Here is a 23200-nt window from a genome sequence, read left to right as displayed (position 1 = left end):
GGCGGCACTGTATATGGATCAATTTTGTCCCCGTGTTTTTAGCTGATTGATGCTCTACAAAGTGATTCGCAAAAAAGATACCCTATAGAATTCCACCTACATAGTACAGTATAGCATCTTTTCAAATTATGATTGCGGGAGACATCGTACAGGCACGGCAATAACTATTAGCAATAATCATTTCCTGTTCCACCTGCTAAAAATAAATGCATCGTCCTGTTGTTTCCTTGTACTATCTCGCATGTCGTTCTCTCTGCTGTAAATGCAACGAACTACTCCCAGTCCCATTCCGTGACTATAGCGGTTGGTGCCGATGGAGGAGTCCCATGAGCTTAATCAGTGTGACCGAGCACCCCAGCAGCAGAGGCATCACAGGTGGCCGCAAGACCTTCAACAAGGTTAGCCATCGCTTCCATCTTCGATCTTGTAGTTTCTAGTTTGATTTTAAGTAGATACTACAACTTCTGTCCTGCAACTGTACTGCTGTTCGTATGTAGTATATACGCATGGATCATGGAAGGGGAACACAACAACATTTGGTTTTAATTATCTCTTACGCCGTCCGCTAGCTAGATCCGCCCGGGACTTCCTCACATGGATTTTCTTTTCTTTTTGATGAAAACATCAGCCAAGTACAAATTAAGCCAGCGCTATTGAGATGTTTCTGCCGAATTTCACGGAATTTCCGCCACAATAGAACATACATAACAAACTACTCTCTCTATAAAGAAATATAGGAGAATTTAGAGTATATGAGAAACAGCAATCGACCTATTTTATCAGCTGTGAACCGAGCCTAGTCTCAGTTCGTTAGGTTCCTTGTGGTGAAATCTATCCACCCTCACCCGCAAGGTTGCGTAAATTCTGAACTTGGTATGATTGCTTGAACTTTTCTAGATTTATTGCAGGATTTAACAGCTTTGTTCTTTCAGTGGTAAGTGGTGTGTCCGCCGACAAAAAGACTCATGTGGTGGCTTAATCAATTTCAAGACTTGCCGGCTTTGTCTTTTGAAATTGCTCACAGAGATATACATTCATAAGATGAGTGTATGTACATGTCTGTGAATGCTTATGTTTGTTGTGTTTCGCAAAAAAAAAAAAGAAAAAAAAAAGCGAGCCTTGAACCTTTGTGGATTTTAAACTAGATGGGCTGAAGCTTGTTTCCAACCAAGGATCGAGCCTGATTTTCTAATTTAGCCCAAGACTAGTTTCTTATCAAATAACTACTCATCATGACTGGCTTAAACATGTATTTTATTAGGACGCCAATAGGGTTTTTTTAGGGGAGGGACCCCAATAGGGGGAGCTCCTATTTGTCGCACTCTACGGCCGGCCCATTGCCAATGCGATGACGAAAAATCGCAAAAGGGTAGGGCACGGTAGCTGGGATTCGAATCTGCGACTGCGTACTCAAGCTCGCTCGTTTCTATACATCATGATCGAAAAGGTGTGGTGAGAGATATCCATCACAAGACTTCATAAATAATGGATATAGCAGTTTAAACACTATTTGAAAAAATCCCGAACAATATTACAAAATTTGAGTGATTTTTTTTGAACTTACAAACATTTTTTGGCAAACCCAAATAATTTTCTGAAATCACGAACAGATTTTGAAATTTCCGAGCATTTTTTGAAAACACGATTTTTTCGTATTTATGAGCAAAATTTCAAAACAGAACAAAATTTTAAATCATCAACATATTTTGAATTTTGAGAAATTTTTTGGAAACACTAACAATGTTTAAATACGTTATTTATTTTTAAAATAAGAACATATTTTTGAAATTTACGCACAATTTGAAATGTAGAACATTTCAGTGAAAAGTTGTGAAAAAATCAAACAAGGAAAATCCGAATAATTTTTATATAATAGAACATTTTTTGAAATTCCCGAACATTTTTTGGAAAATGCAATTTTTCTAATTTATCAACAATTTTTAAAAAACGAGCACTTTGAAAATTTCAAATTTCTTCCAGGCACGAATTTTATAACAAAATGTCAAACAATTTTCATCAGATGAAGTTTTGTAAAAAAAAAGGAAAATAGACTTGAAAATAGTAAAGGAACGAAGAAAAGAAATAAAAAAAAGAAACAGAACAGGAAAAGAAAGAAGAAAAAGAATTGGAAAAACAAAAAAGAAAAAATTGAAAATAAAAACCGTAGAAAACGAAAAAAGAAACAGGAAAATATGTAATAGGAAAAAAAAGATTAAGGGAACCTTAAAAAATCGGTTGCAACACTCTAAAAGGTTCCCAAACTGGAAACGCTGCAACACGCTAATGGGCCGGCCCAAGTCACCGCTCGATCGCTCAGCTTTGTGACAGTCCGGCGTATAATGCGTCAAATAGGATAGAGCCGCAATAGGGAAAAATCCTAAACGGGGTCCGTTGCGCCCATTTGTTCACTTTTCACCAAGGGACGCACAACCCCGCGCCGCGCTTGTCTGACCCGTCTTTTTTTTTTTCGTTCAATCTGAAGCAACCAAAGGGTGCGCTCGCGGGAGTTCGCGCTCGGGATCACTGATTTGAGTGAGCACCGCACTACCAATAGGATTATGAACCACTTTATGCCTATATGTTTCCTTCTCTTACTGTATTCTTTCTCAAGGTCAAGAGAGCTTTTTGAGCCTATATAATTTCTGACTGTTTTAAAAACTTCGATCACCCTTTTTATTCAAAATCGATGAACTTATTCCAAAATCCATGAATTTTTGCCAAATTCATGAACTATTTTTTAAAATCTGTGAACTCTTTCAAATTTGTGAACTTTTCTTCCAATACCAGATGAATTTTCTCGATTTTGTGAAATTTATTAAAAAAGATTGATGATCTTTTTTAAAGAAATGATGAACTTTTTTCAAATTCGATGAACTTATTTTAAAGTTAATGAACTTTAAAAAAACATGAGCTTTTTTCGAAATCGATGAACTTTTTTCGAAAATTCATGTACTTTTCTAAAAATACATGATTTTTTTGAAGCAATGAACTTTTTTTAAATCATTAAAAAAATTCTAAAAGTCCATCAATTTTTTTCCATAATTGATGAACTTTTTTGAATTCAATTATTTTAAATAGATGTATGGTTTTAAAAACTGGTTAACTTATTTTGAATAAATGAACTTTTCTCTAATTCGTGATGTTTTTTGAAATCTGTGCAGATTCTAAATTTGTACACATTTTTTGAAAAAAGAAGTCATATTTTTCTAAATAGCGCGGCTATAGTTTGTTCTCAACCTGCTTCACGTTGAAAACTTTCATGGGGGCGTATTAGATTGAGTGGTTAGCTAATCACGCACTGAAGCAATTTGGTGCAGGTTCAATTCTCACTAGATCGACTTTTTGCTGATGTTTTTTCTCGCTTTATATACATTTTGCACTGTTTAGCGCGTTCCTGTCCTCAGCCGGCGTATAAGGCGCCCTATAGGAGATCCCACAATAAGGGCAATTCCTGGCGTCAAATGTTTGTAGAAACGCCCGCAGTGCCCATGGATGGGCCGGGTCAGTTCACGCCAGTGCTACACGTTGCCTTTACATGTTTTTATGATTTTCGTTTGTTTAATTTTCTTTATTTTTTCTTTTTCTTTCCAATAATACATGTTGAACAATTTTATTAATACTTGATGAACAATTTTCTTTTTCTTTTTTTCTGCCTATATTTCTTTCTTTTCCTTTTTCCGTTTTTCTCTTATTTTTTTCGTTCATAAATATCTAAGGAAATGCCTACCCTATATTAAGAAATGTTCCACATTTCTTTTAAATGTTCATTGTGCACTTTAACAAAAGAATCACCGTATATCACAGAAATGTTTAATGTGTATCCAAATATTGTTCAGCGTAGATCACAAAAAAGTTCAATGTATATTTAATATTCTCCGGCGTATATCACAAAAATGCTCAACGTATATTAAATAATTGCTCATTATATATTTAAAAATGTTGATAGTATATAAAATTTTAAAAAGTGTCCAAATTTCTTCAAAAAAATTAAAATTACTGAGTTCAAAAACATTGTTTTGAATTCGAAGTTTTTGCAATTTAAAAAAAATCACATTTTCCAAAAGATTGCTTTCGTTTTAAAAAATTATTTGCATTTGTAAAAAAAATCAGAATTTTAAATTCTTTTTTCACAATTTTCTTGAATGTTCAAAAAAATCATAAGAAGTTCGGTACTTAAACTATCTCGATGCATATCAATCAACTAAACTAAACACGTCCATTCATTAAGGCTTTTAGAGCATAATTGGTTTGATGCCAACAATTGGCATTGCCAATATTTGGCAAAATCAAAATTTGCCAAATGTCGGCAACTTTTTGTGAGGTTGAGAAGAAAAGTTGGTAGCCAACCAATCAGTAGCCAACATTTGGCATTTGCCAAATATTGGCATGCCAACTTTTGGCATCAAACCAATCATGCTCTTAGTTCACGAGCGGGACGCCATGAATTCGAGCTCTTGCTCCCGCAGGTATTTCTTACAATTTTTTAAGCGCTAGAGCTCTTTACCTCTTAATGGGTCAGCCCGTCTGCGTCGACCTTCAGTGGAAGCTCGACCTTTTGCCGCTCGCGAGAGGCAAATAGGAGCTCTCCAATGGAGATCATTCCCAGGGGAGGCACCCTTGAGCGAATATTTCGATAGCTATGGGTACAGGTGGATCGATCCAGAGAATTTATTTTTCACTAGGAGAACCCACAAGGTGACCCCAACTGCCCACATGTCTTTTCATGGTCCGCCCCCCATCCAGCGTCACCCTTATGCAAAGAAAACAAACAGCCCAATTTTTTTTCCGTAAGAAGTCCAAAATGCATGGCATCAAAATAAAAAATAGATTTTCCATTATGTATAACATGAAATTGCTAAGAAAAAAACAATAGCATGGCCCAAAAAATGCAGAGCCAAATTTGCATATTATTGTAAAAGACACATCCAAGGAATTTGCCATCCTTTATATTTTCATTTTCAAGAAACATAAAAATCACACACATGAAATGGCCATGGTAAAATATAAGAAAGAAGTGCCATGCATTAGAAACAAAATAGCCATGCTCTTAATAATAAAATTTACACGCCATTAAAAAAAAAGGTCATGCTCTTACTAATTAAATAGTCCCATCATTAAAAAATCATGGTGTAAATAATATAATTTTCATTGTCTAACTAAAAATTTCCATGGTTTAAATAATAAAATTGTCATGGTCTAACTGAAAAAAATGCGAAATTGCCATGCTACCTATAAAAATTTAGCATGGTTAAATGATAAGTAAACAATGAAATTGCCATGAAAATATATAATAAATTTTCACATGGCTAGTTTAGAAAAAATTTCACATGGGATTTATAATGGGCACATGGAAACAATATATAATTGCACATGGCAAGTTTAGAAAAATTTATTCTCTAAAACATGGCAACTTTTGGGATTTGTAATGGGCACATGGCAAAAAAGTTTTTTTTTCTTCAAATTATGCAACGGCAAAAAAGGATCTGTAATGAAACAAGTTTAGCCACAAATGTTCACAACCCTCTTCCTAGTTCAAGTTGTTACCCATCACGCACCTCAGCCAAGAATACTTTTGCGAAGAATAAAGGAGCGTTCGTGCATGGCCTGCATCCCAGCGAACGGATCATTTTTTTCCTGATGTGGCAACGCAGTGATCATCAAGATCCATGTGCATGATGTGATAGCAAACAGAGCGTTCACTGAAAGATCGTTCACAGGGAACGTCAGGCAGTTACCATTTTCGTTTATTAGGGGCATGGCAATTTACAAAATCACTATTTGGAGTGTAATGTTTGCAAAGGTCATTCACACCTCCCCTCGTGATGACAAGTCGCGCATTGCATGTGTGATATTTGTCGCAACCTTAGATGTTTGTGCTTTTTTTGTTCATTCTTTTTTCAAAAAAAAATCTTGAACCTTACGTTAACGTCATGAACCGTTTTCATCTTTTGTGTTTCTGGCGTTCAGAACTTCAAAACTAGATTTTATGTTAATAGGTTTTGATAAAAAAAATTCCAGAAAACACCCGAGGGGGAAACTAGAAATAAAAAAAGGAAATAGAAAAGGTTGAAAGTCAAAAAACATAAACCAAAAAACAAGAACCGAAAGCACGTCTATGATTTTTCACTTCGGGAAGTAAAAATTTATGATCTATTAATCATCAATTATGGCAGTACAAGGAATATAAAAAATAACCATAGTTCGAGCATCACCTAGAAACGACTACAAACATGAGCGAGCCGAAGGCGGCGCCAACGTCATCACCCGTCCCTTATCAAAGACGGACAAAACTTGTGGTGTTAGATAGCTAGAAAGTCGTCATCTTAAGGCCCCATATGACCAAAACAACACCGATGATGAAGAGAAGCGTACATCGGAATGATCCAACATGTAAATACACGAACAATAATGTACACACAAAAGGCGCATCACACAAGTGTGCATGAGTTTGGTCATGGACTTTTAAAATACACGATGTACATATTTAATACAATATGAACATATTTTTTAACTTGTCGTGAAGATTTTTATCAAATACACAGGGAACTTTTTTTAATACACATTATTCATTTCTAAGATAAATCATTTAACATTCTAAAAAGTACATGACGACATTTTTAATACGCGATGTACATTTATTAATACATGATGAATCTTTTAAAATACATGGTGAACCTTTTAAAATACACGAATAGCATTTTTAATACATTTCTAAGATATATTTTTCATACATATTAAACATGTTTGGTGCACATAAATAAATTTTTTATACACGGTGAACATTTTTTAAGTAAAGGGTGACCAACTTTTAGTACAAATAAATATTTTTAATACACGGTGAACATTTTAAATACACAGTAAACATTTGAAAAACGTTCAACATCTATTCTAAAGTTTTCACTATGTAATTAAAAAATGTTCAATGTGCATTTTACAAAGTACATGGGATAGATGTTCATTATAATTTTCTAAAAAAATCATGATGTTTTTGAAATGTTTTCTATTTGTATAAAAATATATTTAATGTGTATGAAAAAAAAATTGTACGTATTTTAGAAAAAGAGAGAAAACCGAAAACTACAAAAAAAAAGGAAAGTAGAAACCAGAAGGAAACACAGAAAAGCAGAAAAAAGAAACAGAAAGAAGAAAAAATATAAAAACCATACAGAAACTTCGCCTGAATCACCAAAATGTGTGCGAGAGCTATTTATCGCATTCAGCAATCGAAGTGGCAGCTGTCGCTGAAGCTTTCCCCCTCGCGTTTGTACTAGGGCAGCCAGTTAAGCGCGTGCGGTGTTAAAAATTAGAAAGAAGTAAATGGGGTAACCGAGACGCGATCCCTGGTCTCCAGTTAGTAGCGTATCGCTCATAGTCACTACGCTACGCTCGAGATCATCTTACACTACCAGGGTGGGTCGTACTTGAGCTTGAAAATAGTTGGGCGCGCCCTATTTTTCTTTTCTTTCTCCATTTTCTTCTACATTATTCTTTTTTTTATTTTTTATTTTCTATTTTTTGTTCTTTTTCTTTTTTCTTCTCCATTTGTTTTCATTGTTTTTTGTATTTGTTTCTTTGGTTTTAGTTGCCTTTTCTTTTTATTTGGTTTCTTTTATTCTTCTTCTCGGCTTATTTTAGTTTTCATTTTATTAATTCTTTCTACATTTTTTCTTCCATTTTTTTATTTTGTTTCTTTTTTCTCTCTCTTTTTCCATTCTTTCTTCTCAGTTTGTTTCATTCTATTTCGTTTAATTTTGTTTCATTTCTTTTATCTTCTTTGATTTTTTTCATTCTTTTCCTTGTTCTTCTCCATTTCTTGTTTGGTTTTCTTTTGTTTTGTGTTTTCTTTTTTATTCTCCATTATTTTTTTTATTTTATTTTTTCGTATGTTTGTTTTCGATTCACGCTACATTTTTGTACACGACAAATTTATTTTTTGGATGAACATTCAAAATTGTCGGAACATTTATTCAACATTTTTAAACACTTGTTCAATATTTGAATAATTATTCATTATTTTTGTTGAAACTCTTGTTCAACATATTTAGTACTGATTAAACATTTTCAAATCCTTATTAAATATTTTCCGTATACCCGTTTAGTATTTTTTTAATACTCAGTTCCACATTTTTTCAAATACTTGTTCAAAATTTTGTATACTGATTCAACATTTTGTATACTGATTTAACATTTTTAAACACTTGTTCAACATGTTCAAATAGTCGTTCAAAAATTTGCATATACCCGTTCAACATTTTTAAATACTCATTCAACATTTTTTCAATACTTGTACAACATTTTTCAAATACATGATCAACATTATTTTCGAATACTTGTTCGACCTTTTTTCAAATACTTTGTTCAACATTTATTCAAATACTTGTTATATATTTTTAAAATACTTGTTCAACCTTTTTCAAATAATTGTTCAGCATATCTTTTATACATGATCAACAATTTTTCACTTACTTTATTCAAAATATTTTCAAATACTTATTCTACATTTTTTTCAAATACGTGTTCAACATTTTCAAATACTTGTTCAACATTTTTAGTACTTATTCACATTTTTTTTCAAAGACGTGTTCAACGTTTTTAAATACTTGTTCAACATTTTCAACTTCATGTTCAACATTTCTTAATCCCTATTAAACATTTTTATATGTATTTTTGTGAGTGTGTTTTTGTAATATAAGTATTTATAATATTTTAAAGTATAAACAAAAGTAAAAAAATAGGAAAAAAGAAAAAAAGTGAAAGAAAAACAAAAACAAACCCTTTTAGTACTGCACATAACTATTTACCATATACCAAGTATAAATTATTTTTAAATAAAAACGTAAATTTCAAAGGGATTCATGAAAAACTAGAAAACTAAGAATATGAAAAAAGCTTATTGATTTTGAAAAATAGTTCATCAATATAGAAAAATCGTTCACAAAATTGGAAAAAAGTTCACCTATTTTGAAAGCAGTTCACAAAATGTGACAGAAGTTCATCGATTTTTGGAAAAAAGCTAATCAAATTTGAAAAAAAAATCATCAAATTCGAAAAAAGTTCATTGAATTTGAAAAAAGTTCATCAATTTTGAAAAAAAACTTCACTGAATTTGAAAAGATTTCATCGAATTTGAGAAAAAAGTTCATTAAACCTTAAAAAAGTTTATCAATCTTATAAAAAGTTCACCAAAGTTATGAATAAGTGCATCTATTTTAAAAAAATATCAGCGAATTTGAAAAAAAATGTTCATCTATTTGGAAAAAAGTTAACAAATTTGAAAATAAGTTCATCGATTTAGAAAAAGTTCATGAAATTCCGGGAAAAGTCAATGAAATTTAAAAAACATCAATTTAAATGAAAAGTTCACGCATTTGCAAACAATTCAACGAACCAGTATGCATAAAAAGAAAAAAAGAAAAAAAGAAAAAGAAAAAGGAAAAAGAAGAATAAAAGAATGAGAAAGCTTCTAACTCACAGTTCCCGCTGTGGTGGCGTGGTGGTTGCACCATCCTTTCTTTGTTACAAGCTTCTAATCAAAATGTGGGGACTTCAGACATGTTATTCCCCGACTAGCCCGGCTAGACAGGCAGCGAGCGGTGTAAAATTCAACCTCTTGTCGAGGAAGGATTCGATCTGGCGACCTCCCTCTTGTCGAGGAAGGTAGCTAGCCACTACACCTGATTCATATTCGTGGTCGAACTGCAATGTGAATTCTTTAAAACTAGTCACATGGGCCGATTGTATTAGTTTTCCTTTTGAATCTTATCACGTAAATTCTGAGTCCATTTTTAAAAAATTTGAACATTTTTGACAGAACACACACGAGTTTTCAAAAAATGTTAGCAATTTTTCGAATTTGCAATCAAATTTGAAAAGTAGGAACAATTTTGAATTTGTGTATTTTTTAAGAGACAGGGAGATTTTTTAAAATTACGACTGATTTTTTGAATTGTCAAGACAATCAAAAGAGAAGAATTTTTTGAATTTGTGAAAAATCATAAAAAAGAATTTTTTTTAAAAAATACGAAACTATTTTTGGCAATCTGGAAAAAGTTTTCACAAATTGTGAACCATTTTTTGAATTGTGAAAAAAATAAAAACAGGTATCTTTTTTGAATTCGTGAAGAAATCTTGGAAAACTGGAACATTTTTAAAAATACAGAACATTTTTTGACAATCTGGAACAAGTTATGACAAATTGTGAACAATTCTTGAATTTTCAACACTTTTCGAAAACGAAGATTTTTGTTTTTGTGGACAAATTTTGAGAATAGGAATATTTCTAAATTTTTATGAAAACGGGAACATTATTAAAAAATCATGAACAACTTTTAAAGATGTGAACAATTTTTGAATCTGTGAACAAATTTTAAAATGGAATTTTTTTTGATTTTTTGAAGAAATTTTGAGAAATAAGACCATTTTTGAAAACATGGACATTTTATGAAAAGGTACATGTTTTTGCATCTGTGAACAAAATTTGAAACTGTGAACAAAATTATGAAAAAGCATTATTTGAAATTTGCAAACATTTTGCATTTCTGAAGAAAAATTTAAAACAAAATTTTTTTTTGAAAGGAGAACACTTTTTTCAACGTGTAAACACGTTTGAAAAATCTTTTTTATTTTTGAATTTGTGTACAACTATTAATTACATTGAAGTTTTTTGAACTTCTGAACTTTTTTTTATTTTGAAAACAAATTTGAAATTCTTATAAAGTAGAAAAAACTCCAGAAGAAAAACAATTAAAAATAAATAGAAAATAAATAAATAAGTAAATAAAAATAAAAAATGAAAAGAAAGAAAAATAAAAAAGGAAATAAACGAAAAAAATAAAAATGAAAACCGGTTCGGGAACCGTCTAGAAGATTCGCAAAACCGGATACTGTAGCCTTTGCCTATGTTACGGGATTGGGCTGGCCCATCTTGGTCGCCAGGTCGCTCGTCTTTGTGCGAACCAACGACAATTCGAAGAGACGCCGCTTCGCACAGGGCGCAGCTCACCCTGGGTCGGCCCATTTTAGTGGTTTCGACTCGCGAGATGAACCGCAAAAAACGATAGCGCTAGGGATCGAACCTATGACCTCCAGTAGCGGAACACACCGCGCTAGCCACAACGACTGGCTTGTGGAACTATTATAATAGCAATGCTAAATTTAAAGAAACGAAAAGCGAGGAAAAAACCATTTGTTCCTTCTATTGTTTTTTCTTCAGTCTTATTCTGTCTTTCTTTTTTCTCGTTTTCTTTGTCTTATTCTGTTTTTTTTTACTTTTTCTTTGTAAGCTTTTCGAAAAGTTCAAATATGGTTCAGAATTTTCAAAAATGTTCTTTTTGTCAAAAATTGTTCATATTTGTGAAATAGTGTTCACATTTACACAATTTTGTTCACAATTTCGAAAAATGTTCCTGATTTTTTTGTTTTCTTTCTTTTTCCTTTTCCTTTTCTTCTCTTTTTCTCAAAATAAATTCAAAAAATTCAAATTTTGTTCGTATTTTCATAAAATTTTCAGTTATCGAAAAAATGTTCTCTAATTCAAAATTTGTTCCCGTTACACAAAAATTTCAAAACTTTCGAAATGCAGAAAGTATACCGGATTTCATAAAATGTTCGCTCTTCCAAATTTGTTTGGAATTTTTCGAAATTGTTCTCTATTTCAAAATTTCTTTTCAAGATTCAAAAAAATGATTGCTCTTTAAAAAATTGTTCACGCTTCCAAATTTGTTCAGGATTTTTCAAAATTGTTCTCTATTTCAAAATTTGTCCTCGAGATTCAAAAACTGTTCGTGCTTTAAAAAATTGTTTGCGCTTCCAAATTTGTTTAGGAGTTTTCAAAATTTGTTCTCAAGGTTCAAAAAATGTTCGTGCTTTAAAAATTGTTCGCGCTTCCAAATTTGTTCTCCATTTCCAAATTTTTTCCAATGATTCAAAAAATGTTTGTGCTTTAAAAAATTGTCCGCGCTTCCAAATTTGTTCTCCGTTTCAAAATTGGTTCTCAAGATTCAGAAAATGTTTGTGCTTTAAAGAAATGTCACAAATTCCAAAAATGTTTGGGAAATTCAAAAGTTGTTTGTGTTTCCAAATTTGAAAAATTGTTCCTGTTCAGGTTTTTGGGTAGTTTAAAAAATGTTTCCGTTCTAAAAAATATGTTCGCGTCTCCAAAATTCGTTTTTGTGTTGAAAAATGTTTGAGTTTTCTCAAAATTTGTAAAAAAAACTAATAATGTTCGCGTTTGATAAAACATTCACGTTTTGTTTTTGCTATTGGAAAATCGTAAAGGATGTTTTTCAAACAGTCTTATACTTTCTTTAGTTCTTGTAGGTTTCCGCTGTATGGTCAACCGAGCGCTTCCATCCTTGTGGCTAGTAGGGTGCGAGTGCAAGCCTAAAGTGCTGTGTTCGATTCCCAGCCGTCACACCCTGCTATTTTTTGCAAATTATCACCTTGACGTGCCTGTGCAAAAGTCGCGTCGCCCCCTGTGCGTCGGCGCCCTGTTGGACGCAACGAGCGTCCAGTAGGAGCTCCCCTCCTCGTCGGCGCCTTCGGCGCCTGTAACGAGTTTCGGCGGCTACGTGCTTTCTTCATGGGCTGCATTGTTGGAAGCCCACTCATTCTTTCTAGCTGTTTCATTCTGTTTGACGCTGATTCGTGCTTGTTCGCTCGTTGGATGCTGTCGCTGCTTTGTTTTTTGCAAATTATCACCTTGACGTGCCTGTGCAAAAGTCGCGTCGCCCCCTGTGCGTCGGCGCCCTGTTGGACGCAACGAGCGTCCAGTAGGAGCTCCCCTCCTCGTCGGCGCCTTCGGCGCCTGTAACGAGTTTCGGCGGCTACGTGCTTTCTTCATGGGCTGCATTGTTGGAAGCCCACTCATTCTTTCTAGCTGTTTCATTCTGTTTGACGCTGATTCGTGCTTGTTCGCTCGTTGGATGCTGTCGCTGCTTTGTTCTTTGACTTTTCCTTTGACTTTGCTTGTGGTAAAAATGGCAGCACGGGATTTTTTGTTGATTATTTCTTTTAGATTGTCGACGAAAATTGTGTATTGTCTTGTTTCTTTGTTTTTCTTATATATTATTACTTTTCTGTTCGATTAACAAATAATAAAATAATCTGACATTGATTTAAATAAAATGGGAAAAAACGAACTATAAATGTGTAGTAAATTCTCCAGAAAAGTATTAATTTTCATGAATAAGAAGAAGAAGTTGATCTTGGAACACAAAATTGCTAGGTCTTATATTACATTGGAGTGGGAACAACACTTCAGCATGTGAGCTAGCACGATGATCTTGTTGAAAAAAAAAGAAACAGAAGAAGTTAGAATAACAAGAAGAGAGTTCATTTTAGCATGGCAGAGTTAGTTATAAAAGAGAAGACTGCAAGAAATAAACTATTTTTGTTTTACAAAAACCAAGTTTCCATCTTCAGAACTTACTTCAAAACCTTCAAAATTTGGCAGATGGCAATGTTGAACTATTTGAATAGCCGGAATCCCTGTGAATTGAAGAGAAAATAAGAATAGATGTCTTGTTGGAACAATTTTTAAATTTTCTGTATGTAGGGAATATTTGTATATGATTGCAAATGAATTAGAGGAACAGTAAAATGATTGTATATTACATGTTGTCACAGAAAAGATTTCAGTATTGGCAGCTGTACTTGACTGTTGGAGCATGTAGCAATCTCGTACATAAAAAATTCTCTTAGAGCCTGCAGATCGTGCTGAGAAAATAGTTGAACCAGGAATAAGGTTCATAAATTCTGAAAAGTGTTCAGAAATTTTGAAACACATTTCACAAAAATGAAAAAAGTTCATCAAATATGAAAAAGTTCATTGAGTTTGAAAAGAGTTCATCGAATTTCATAAAAGTTCATGGAATTTGAAAAAAGTTCACCAAAATACGAAAAAGTTCATCAAGTTTGAAAAAAGTTCACCGATTTTGAAAAAAAGTTCATTGAATTTGAAAAAAGTTCATCGAAATTGGAAAAAAAGTTCACGGGATTTGAAAAAGTTCATCGAATTTCATTAAAAGTTCAATAAATTTGAAAATAGTTCATCAAAATTTGTAAAAATGTTCATCGAGTTTGAAAAAAGTTCACCAATTTTGAAAAAGTTCATTTAATTTGAAAAAAGTTCATCGAAATTGGAAAAAAGTTCATCAAAATTGGGAAAAAATTCATGGAATTTGAAAAAAGTTCATCATAATTTGAAAAAAGGTCATCAAATTTGAAAAATAGTTCATTGAATTTGAAAAGTTCCTCCAAAATTGAAAAACGTTCATAAATTTTGTAGAAAGAAATCATGGAGAAAGCATGTTTCTCGAATGAGAAAAAAAAAGAAGAGAGAAGAAAAACGAAAAAGCAAATAAGCAAAAGGAAAAGGAAATAGAAAAAAGAAAAAGACATAAGAAGAAATGAGGGAAGAAGTTTCAGTTTAGCACAGAAGGTAAGGGCAGTAAGGTGGTTAGCTCAGCGAGTATCCACCTGGAGATCCCCGCTTCAAATCCGTGCGAGGGCATATCTTTTTGGTTTTTACGAACATAAAAATAGAATGGGCCGGCCCAGGTATAATACAAGTGTACAGAGGGGGTGTGCGCCGCATATAGTTAGGATTTTCCGAAAATGTGAGTAGACGGTTCCACCATCCCCTCGCTTCCGTTCCAGTACTGGGCCACGGCCTGCTCCCTGTCGCGAGAGGCGATTGCTATATTGGCCTTGCAGTAGGCGAGATATAGCATTGGCCTTTAATGAGAGCCCCTTAATTTGAAACGCAATAGCGATACTGGTTTATTAAAATCACAGAGGAGAATACACTTTTTTGGCTGTACCATATTGACGCAAAGGCAAAATATTACCTTTGCATCAATATGATGCACACAATTATAACTTATTAACCATTTAATTATATCAAGCAAAAGTCAAGGATCGATGTCAAACAAATTTGCTAAAAGAACTAAGATCATCCTAATCATATTTGCTCTAACCATAGTTTAAAAACCGGACCGGACCGATGGTTTGACGGGAAAAATCAGGAACATCACCTTGCGTGACTTTTAAGGTGTATCTGTCTTTTAGTAAAAAAAAAAAAAAATATTTTTAAAAAAGGTACATCAACAAGTAATCAAACACTTATTCGTGAGGCAAGGCATGCTAAAGGCCCAGTAAGGAACTAGACTAATAACACTTTGTGATTTATTAATGGTTTACATCCAATATTATGTGTATCCATTGGTCAACATTTTGGAAATAACCTTAAATATTCTGGTGTTTTTTCACAAATGAACCAATGAACCAGCGGTCCAACCAGTAAAAACCTAAAACGACAGCCTGACCGGCTTGGTTATAACCTTGGGCCATAATCCACCACTCCACATGTGACCAAAGGAACAAAAAAAATACCCTACCCCTATACAAGACAATCAAAGGTCGAACTTGGGGTTTTTATCCGTGAAGTTGAGCTTTGAGTCAACATCTTCGACACTGAAAGAGCGCTTCCACGTTGATAATGCCTGGTCCGCATACTTGGTGAAACCATCACCACCGGCGACCTATCTACCTGCTAGCAACTTCTCTCTAACGCTATCCGGATCTTGGTGCTAAGAGATCCAAAGGACCGCTCACATCGTTGGAAAAAAAAGGCTAAAGCAGGTAAAGAGGACCTTGCCGCCGCCGCATCCGGCGACTATCGTAACACCATGATCCCCGTAGCTAGGAGAGGTAGAGGCGGCAAACAAAGGATTCGTCGTCGTAGCCACCTTGTCCATGTCCAGATGCTTATGTCGACCACTAGGCCGAGAGTCCGACTACCACTATCACTAGCCGCGGAACAACCCGCAGTAACATTGGCTTTGCCCACCATGTCTTTACCTAAACCCTAAACCTAACGGAGCGCCGCCACTAGATCGATTCACGCTAGGGCCCTCCTCTTCTACAACCGTCACCATCCCGCGTGAGCTACGCCAGGGCGCCGATGTGGCACGAGAGAGAACCAGTCTCTGCTACCACCGTGAAACAAGCCAAGCTCGCTCGCCAACGCCCTCTAGTGGCAGGGCTGTGAGCGAGGGAGGGGGGTCGGTGGTGGGTTAGGGTTTCGTCGGTGGCAATATTCGCTAGTAAGATTAGAAAACCAACCAAAAAAATATACTCCATCGGATCCATATTATTTGTGACTCAAACAGATGTATCTAGCACTGAAATACATCTAGATACATCCGTTTGAGCGACAAGTAATATGGATCGGAGATAGTAGTTACAGTTGTATATATTTGTTAAACTAGTTACAATTGTATTCACCGAGGCTTTCTCAACATGATGATTTAGGATTTCTGTTGCTGTTTGCTATTGATGGTGCATTGTTTGTACACAGGAAAGGGCATACCTACCTAGGTATAGCACATATATTGATCGTTGAAGCATGGCTTTAGAAATAGAATCATCTGAGTTGCCAAGAATTACTAACGATTTTTCGGACGCCCAAAAAGTTGGAAGTGGTGGCTATGGAGACGTTTACAAGGTACTACCAATGATCGACTTAGTATTCTGTTTTATCTTGAGCATCATATTATTGATTAGTTTTATCAATTGGAAACAGGCAGTCTACAATGGGGAAGCCATGGCAGTGAAGTTGCTTCATGCGACCAAAGGAATTGACGACAGACAATTTATGAAGGAACTCCGTAACCATATGAAGGTCCAACATCCAAACATTGTACGTCTAGTTGGGTATTGCAATGAAGAAACCAAGAAATATGTTGAGCTACCTGATGGCACGTCTGTTTTTGGTAGACACATATACAAAGTGCTCTGCTTTGAATATATGGTCGGCAGAAGCTTAGATAAGCGTCTGTCTGGTAAACTTCAAATCTTCATTTCGATCCTCTTTTTTCCATCTTTAAATAAAAAAATAGATTCTTTAGTTTCACGCTTGAGTCATTGTCCTCTTTCCAGGAATTTCTCTGGGAGATGAATGGCGCACACATTACCAAATAATAAAGGGGACTTGTGAAGGTTTGTGTTATCTTCACAATGGATGTGAAAATCGGATCCTCCACTTGGATCTAAAGCCTGCCAATGTATTACTTGACAAGAGCATGAAACCGAAAATTGCGGATTTTGGACTGTCAAGGATTTACACTGCAAGCCGTAGCCATATCAAAGTTGGTTCAGTTTCAGGGACAACGTGAGTGCAATGCTTCATTGATTTTGGCATGATTTTCTTTCTCATGTAACCAAACAAATGGTGACACTGACCGTGCCCTTAAACATTTTTTTATACCATGCAGGAAATACATGCCGCCTGAATTAATACATGGGAGCGAGATGTCAGACAAGACTGATGTCTACGGTTTAGGTGTTACAATCATAGAAGTAATTAGGGGATCTGGCGGTTTTGAAATTTATCACGACTCAGGGGACACAAATTTTGTTGAAGATGTATGAACAAATTATGTTTGTCAACGACATGTTCAATTTATGCTTAAAGTTCTGGTGTTACAACAATATAGATAAATAATTATCCATTTGATGGTGTTGCTAAAAAAACCTTTTGTGTATCGATGTACAGGTGTGTGCATATTGGAGGAAGAGGGATAGCACAACAAATTTATATCAAGTGGAGACATGCGCCAAAATTGCAGTACGTTGTCTCAATCATGATAGAAGGAAGAGACCCACAATAAAGGAGATTGTAGAAAACTTGAATGGTATGGAAACTCAGGGTTTGAGCAAGGTATGATTGATAACCACATCTTTGTATTTGTTTCTAATATTTTATTACATTATTTGTACAATCCAAAAAGGTAAAACTTGAGAGCATCATGTAATCTTTATTGTGGTTCCTCTAGTTGGTATGTCGTGCTCATTCTTTACATTTTACCTTACTTGTATAACCTGAAACCTTGCAATGAAGAGGGCATTAATCGATGCATATGCGGACCCGGGGGGGGGGGGGGGGGGGGGGGGCTCCTTTCAGAAGAAAGTGGGCAATTGGATTCTTCATCAGGAAGCAACATCGCTTGATTTGGGGCATCAAATACATACCGCTTGAAAAAGGATCTTAATAGTGGGAATTAATGACTAAATTAAAAAAATGGTTGTTAGTACAGTAAGCTTCAGCCTCTAAATGGACAATCTTATCTAGGGTTGTAACTGTTGGAAATTTACAATGAACTGTTATGGCAATAACCCAAGGCTCACTATTATTATATTAAATGATAATGGACATCGGCTAGAACTTGATACTCAACTGATCATGATGTTTCCCTAAAAAAAGGTCATGGTGTTGATGTGCTTTTACTGTAATAACATTCTCTAATCTTCGGCAAGAAGGGCTCCTACACTTGAACCATGGTAGACATAGAGTACCATTTTTGGGGCATGATAGTGGGCACACACGTGCTTCGAGAATGCAAGTATATTTCGTGTCCCGAGTCTCGATTAAATCCCATTAGACTCAAGAGGAGAAAAAGGTTTAAATGATTTTTATATGTGCTCTAGTCAAATGTTTTATGAGCTTACTAATTATTTTCTTCCAATGTATTCTATTCTTGTGTGTATTTCAGGATCTCCATGCCCTCACGGTGAATTCATCCCTCCCAGTTCCAGACAAGATGTCCATTACCATTTCAGGTATATGCTGCCATCGAATACAATTAACTAAGGACTGGATATTAGGAACATGTGTGAATGAGTTAATTGTCTATATTTGTTTGTAGGAAGGGGGGCACTGGATGTGGTGATTGTGTATGCATTTGATTGTACTGACTCAACCCCAGCCTGGTACACAGCGGATAATGGGATCTTTTGGTTGGTGCAAGAGAAGCTAACCAACTTGTGTGATAGTTGCATGGGCTATATTTACGTCATGTCAACCCCTAACACATACACGTCAGATATGAAAGTTGTTGACTCAGCTGAGACAAAGGAAACTGGATACACGGGATTCGCCTGGCGCAGGATGACCTGCAGTAAAAATATGGCATCAGGCCTTGCCGAGGCGCATAAAATGATCAGCAATCGTGGTCACCACAACGGCATCATATTGTTCTTCTCGGATGGGTTAATAAACAAGGGCGACTTCTTTGATGGAACAGAGAACTTTGTCTCCAAAGTGCCCGTCCACACATTTACCCTCGGCGGGGACGCATATAACCATGTATGTACCAGATTAGCATTTATCCATCTAAATGATGATCGTCTCATGAATAAGTTTAATTCACTCCTATGTATTGTATACATGTAGGTTCTCCACTCCATTGCGACCAATTCTCCAGGTGGGATGTTTCACACCAGTACCGTTCCAGAAAGGCCAAATCTATCAACACCCTTCTCAAAACTACTGGATAGCCTCCTTGGCACTACCCCGAAGGACGATGAGATGCCTCTTAGTTCCATTTCAGGTATATATACATCACAACACATCTAATCGAATATTAGTCTAGGAGTGATCATCAAGAACATGCATAGTGGGATGAGTGACCAATTGTCCATATTGGTTTGCAGGAAGGGAGCCACTTGATGTGGTGATTGTGTATGCCTTTGATTGTACTCACTCGACCCCAGCCTGGCACACGGTGGATAGTGGGGTATTTTGGTTGGTGCAAGAGAAGCTGGCGCACTTTCCAGATAGTTGCATGGGTTACATCTACGTCGACATGACCCCAAACACATACACATCAGACATGAAAGTAGTTGACCGCAATGAGACAAAGGAAACTGGCTACACGAGTTTCGCGTGGCGTAGGATAACCTGCACTAGAAACATGTCATCTGGACTTGCCGAGGCACATAAAATGATCAGCAACCGCGGGCACCACAATGGCATCATCTTGTTCTTCTCTAATGGCATGATAAACAAGGGAGACTTCTTTGATGGGACCGAGAACTTTGTCTCCAAAGTGCCTGTCCACACATTTACCCTTGCCGGGGACGAATATAACCATGTATTTATCGAATTAGTGTTGATCCATCTAAATGGTGGTTACCTCATGATTAAGTTTGATTTATTTCCACGCATTTTATATATGCTAGGTTCTCCACTCCATTGCGAAAAATTCTCCAGGTGGGAAGTTCCACACCAGCCCTGTTCCAGAAAGGCCAAACCTATCAACATCCTTCTCCAAGCTACTGGATAACCTACTTGGCGGAACCCCAGAGGATGATGAGAGGCCTCTTAGTACCATTTCAGGTATATCTACATATGAACGTCCAATCCAGTCTGTTAGTTTAGGAGTGATCACCAAGAACATTTCATAGTAGGATGCTTGAATATCCAATTGCTCATACTGGCTTGCAGGAAGGGGGCCACTAGATGTGGTGATTGTGTACGCCTTTGACTGCACTGAATCAACCCCAGCCTGGTACACCGTGGATAATGGGATCTTTTGGTTGCTTCAAGAGAAGTTGACGCACTTCCCTGAAAGTTGCATGGGTTACATCTACGTCGACATGACCCCAAATACATACACGTCAGATATGAAAGTAGTTGACCCAAATGAGACGAAGGAAACTGGCTACACGAGATTCGCATGGCGTAGAATGACTTGTACTAAAAACATGGCATCAGGACTTGCCGACGCGCATAAAATGATTAGCAACCGCGGGCACCACAATGGCATCATCTTGTTCTTCTCTGATGGCTTGATAAACAAGGGGGACTTCTTTGATGGAACTGAAAACTTTGTCTCCAAAGTGCCTGTCCACACATTTACCCTCGGCGGGGACGCTTATAACCATGTATGTACCAGATTAGTGTTTATCCATCTAAATGATGATCATCTCATGAATAATTTTTATTTATTCCTATATATCATATATGTGCTAGGTTCTCCACTCCATTGCAACAAATTCTCCAGGCGGGAAGTTCCACACCAGCCCCGTTCCAGAAAGGCCAAACCTATCAACATCCTTCTCCAAGCTACTGGATAGCCTACTTGGCGGAACCCCAGAGGATTATGAGAGGCCTTTTAGTTCCCTTTCAGGTATATCTACGTACAAACCTCCAATCCAATCCGTTAGTTTAGGAGTGATCACCAAGAACATTTCATAGTATAGGATGCTTAATTGTCCAATTGCTCATACTGGTTTGCAGGAAGGGAGCCACTCGATGTGGTGATTGTGTATGCCTTTGACTGCACTGAATCAACCCCAGCCTGGTACACGGTGGATAATGGGATCTTTTGGTTGCTTCAAGAGAAGTTGACGCACTTCCCTGAAAGTTGCATGGGTTACATCTACGTCGACATGACCCCAAACACATACACATCAGACATGAAAGTAGTTGACCCAAATGAGACGAAGGAAACTGGCTACACGAGATTCGCATGGCGTAGGATGACTTGTACTAAAAACATGGCATCAGGACTTGCCGACGCGCATAAAATGACCAGCAACCGCGGGCACCACAATGGCATCATCTTGTTCTTCTCTGATGGCTTGATAAACAAAGGGGACTTCTTTGATGGAACTGAAAACTTTGTCTCCAAAGTGCCTGTCCACACATTTACCCTCGGCGGGGATGCATATAACCATGTATGTACCAGATTAGTGTTTATCCATCTAAATGATGATCGTCTCATGAATAATTTTTATTTATTCCTATATATCATATATGTGCTAGGTTCTCCACTCCATTGCAACAAATTCTCCATGCGGGAAGTTCCACACCAGCCCCGTTCCAGAAAGGCCAAACCTATCAACATCCTTCTCCAAGCTACTGGATAGCCTACTTGGCGGAACCCCAGAGGATTATGAGAGGCCTTTTAGTTCCCTTTCAGGTATATCTACGTACAAACCTCCAATCCAATCTGTTAGTTTAGGAGTGATCACCAAGAGCATTTCATAGTATAGGATCTCATACTGGTTTGCAGGAAGGGAGCCACTCGATGTGGTTATTGTGTATGCCTTTGACTGCACTGACTCAACCCCAGCCTGGCACACGGTGGATAATGGGGTCTTTTGGTTGGTGCAAGAGAAGCTGACCCATTTCCCTGATAGTTGCATGGGTTACGTCTACGTCGACGTCACCCCAAACACATACACGTCGGACATGAAAGTAGTTGACCCAGCCGAGACAAAGAAAACTGGCTACACGGGATTCGCCCGGCGCAGGATGACCTGTGGCAAAAACATGGCATCAGGCCTTGCCGAGGCGCATAAAATGCTCAGAAACCGTGGTTATCACAACGGCATAATCTTGTTCTTCTCTGATGGATTAATAAACAAGGGTGACTTTTTTTATGGAACCGACAACTTCATCTCCAAAGTGCCTGTCCACACATTTACTGTTGGCGGCGACGCATATAACCATGTACGTATGCATTAAGATCTGTTCGAGTCAAAATCATTGCTTCTGAATTAATCCAATGTATCTCTATGCCTTTCCTATGTGATAGGGTCTCCAAGCCATCGCAGCAAATTCTCCAGGTGGGACGTTCAACGCAATTCCAGTTCCAGAGAGACCGCATCTCTCAGTGCCCTTCTCGAAACTACTGGATAGCCTCCTTAGCGGCACAATGGAGGACATAAGTTATCAATAGTGTGGGTGATTTGTTCAAGTCTCAGAAACGCGCTCAGGCACTCCATTTCCAACGCCTTTGTTTCACGGTTCTGTCATTTGCCAGATTTTATTAATAATAACTCTAACGAGAAGGATGATGGCTTGAACACCTATCAATCAACATTGAAAAATACACCAGCTAGTTTTACTACAGTTCTTCGTTGATTGGGACCCTTAAATCTTGGTTAATTGAAACCGTTAATTTCATCATCACATTGTTTAGGCAGGGAACATACACATCGATGTTACACAAACTGACGCTAGAGGCAGCATGAAAGGAAGAACATAGACATCAGGATCACTTTGTGATAAGTCCGCCATAGAAATCAGGATCACTTTGACTCGACCTGAACAAACAAGACCATAAAAAAAGTCAAACAATAGGGAAGAGGAATACTGATCTAAATTCGACACTGTCTGTACATATTCATTACTTCAAGAGCAAAAAGGAACAAGCTATAGATCTTCTATTGTGTTGGATATAGTATATCATAGGCTGACGAGGAATATCAAATGACTAACGAACTTCTAACTTAGGTCACCAAAGCGGGAAAATAGGGGGGGGGGGGGGGGGGGGGGGTTGACAGACAATCAACGAAAAGACAACAATCCTCCTCCATACAATTAGCATGACCACTGCCAGCTGAATCC

At 36.5% G+C, this 23200-nt stretch overlaps 1 protein-coding gene across 1 annotated transcript; it reads left to right on the top strand.

The window, feature by feature from the left end:
* Positions 1-265: 265 nt before the first annotated feature.
* LOC123164820 (uncharacterized) lies at positions 266-22702 on the top strand. The gene is made up of 17 exons (XM_044582412.1): positions 266-398; positions 16361-16507; positions 16586-16844; positions 16942-17173; positions 17277-17427; positions 17558-17722; positions 18555-18621; positions 18708-19147; positions 19235-19391; positions 19495-19934; positions 20023-20179; positions 20288-20727; positions 20816-20972; positions 21083-21522; positions 21611-21767; positions 21861-22300; positions 22386-22702. The coding sequence occupies exons 2-17, from the start codon at positions 16409-16411 to the stop codon at positions 22527-22529; spliced, it is 3945 nt and encodes a 1314-aa protein (XP_044438347.1). The 5' UTR covers positions 266-398; positions 16361-16408; the 3' UTR covers positions 22530-22702.
* The last annotated feature ends 498 nt before the right edge of the window (positions 22703-23200 follow it).

This window comes from Triticum aestivum, chromosome 7D (assembly GCF_018294505.1).
Source record: "Triticum aestivum cultivar Chinese Spring chromosome 7D, IWGSC CS RefSeq v2.1, whole genome shotgun sequence".
Lineage (NCBI taxonomy): Eukaryota > Viridiplantae > Streptophyta > Magnoliopsida > Poales > Poaceae > Triticum > Triticum aestivum.
The sequence above is the reverse complement of the archived record's forward strand: the minus strand, read 5'-3'. Positions and strand labels throughout refer to the sequence as shown.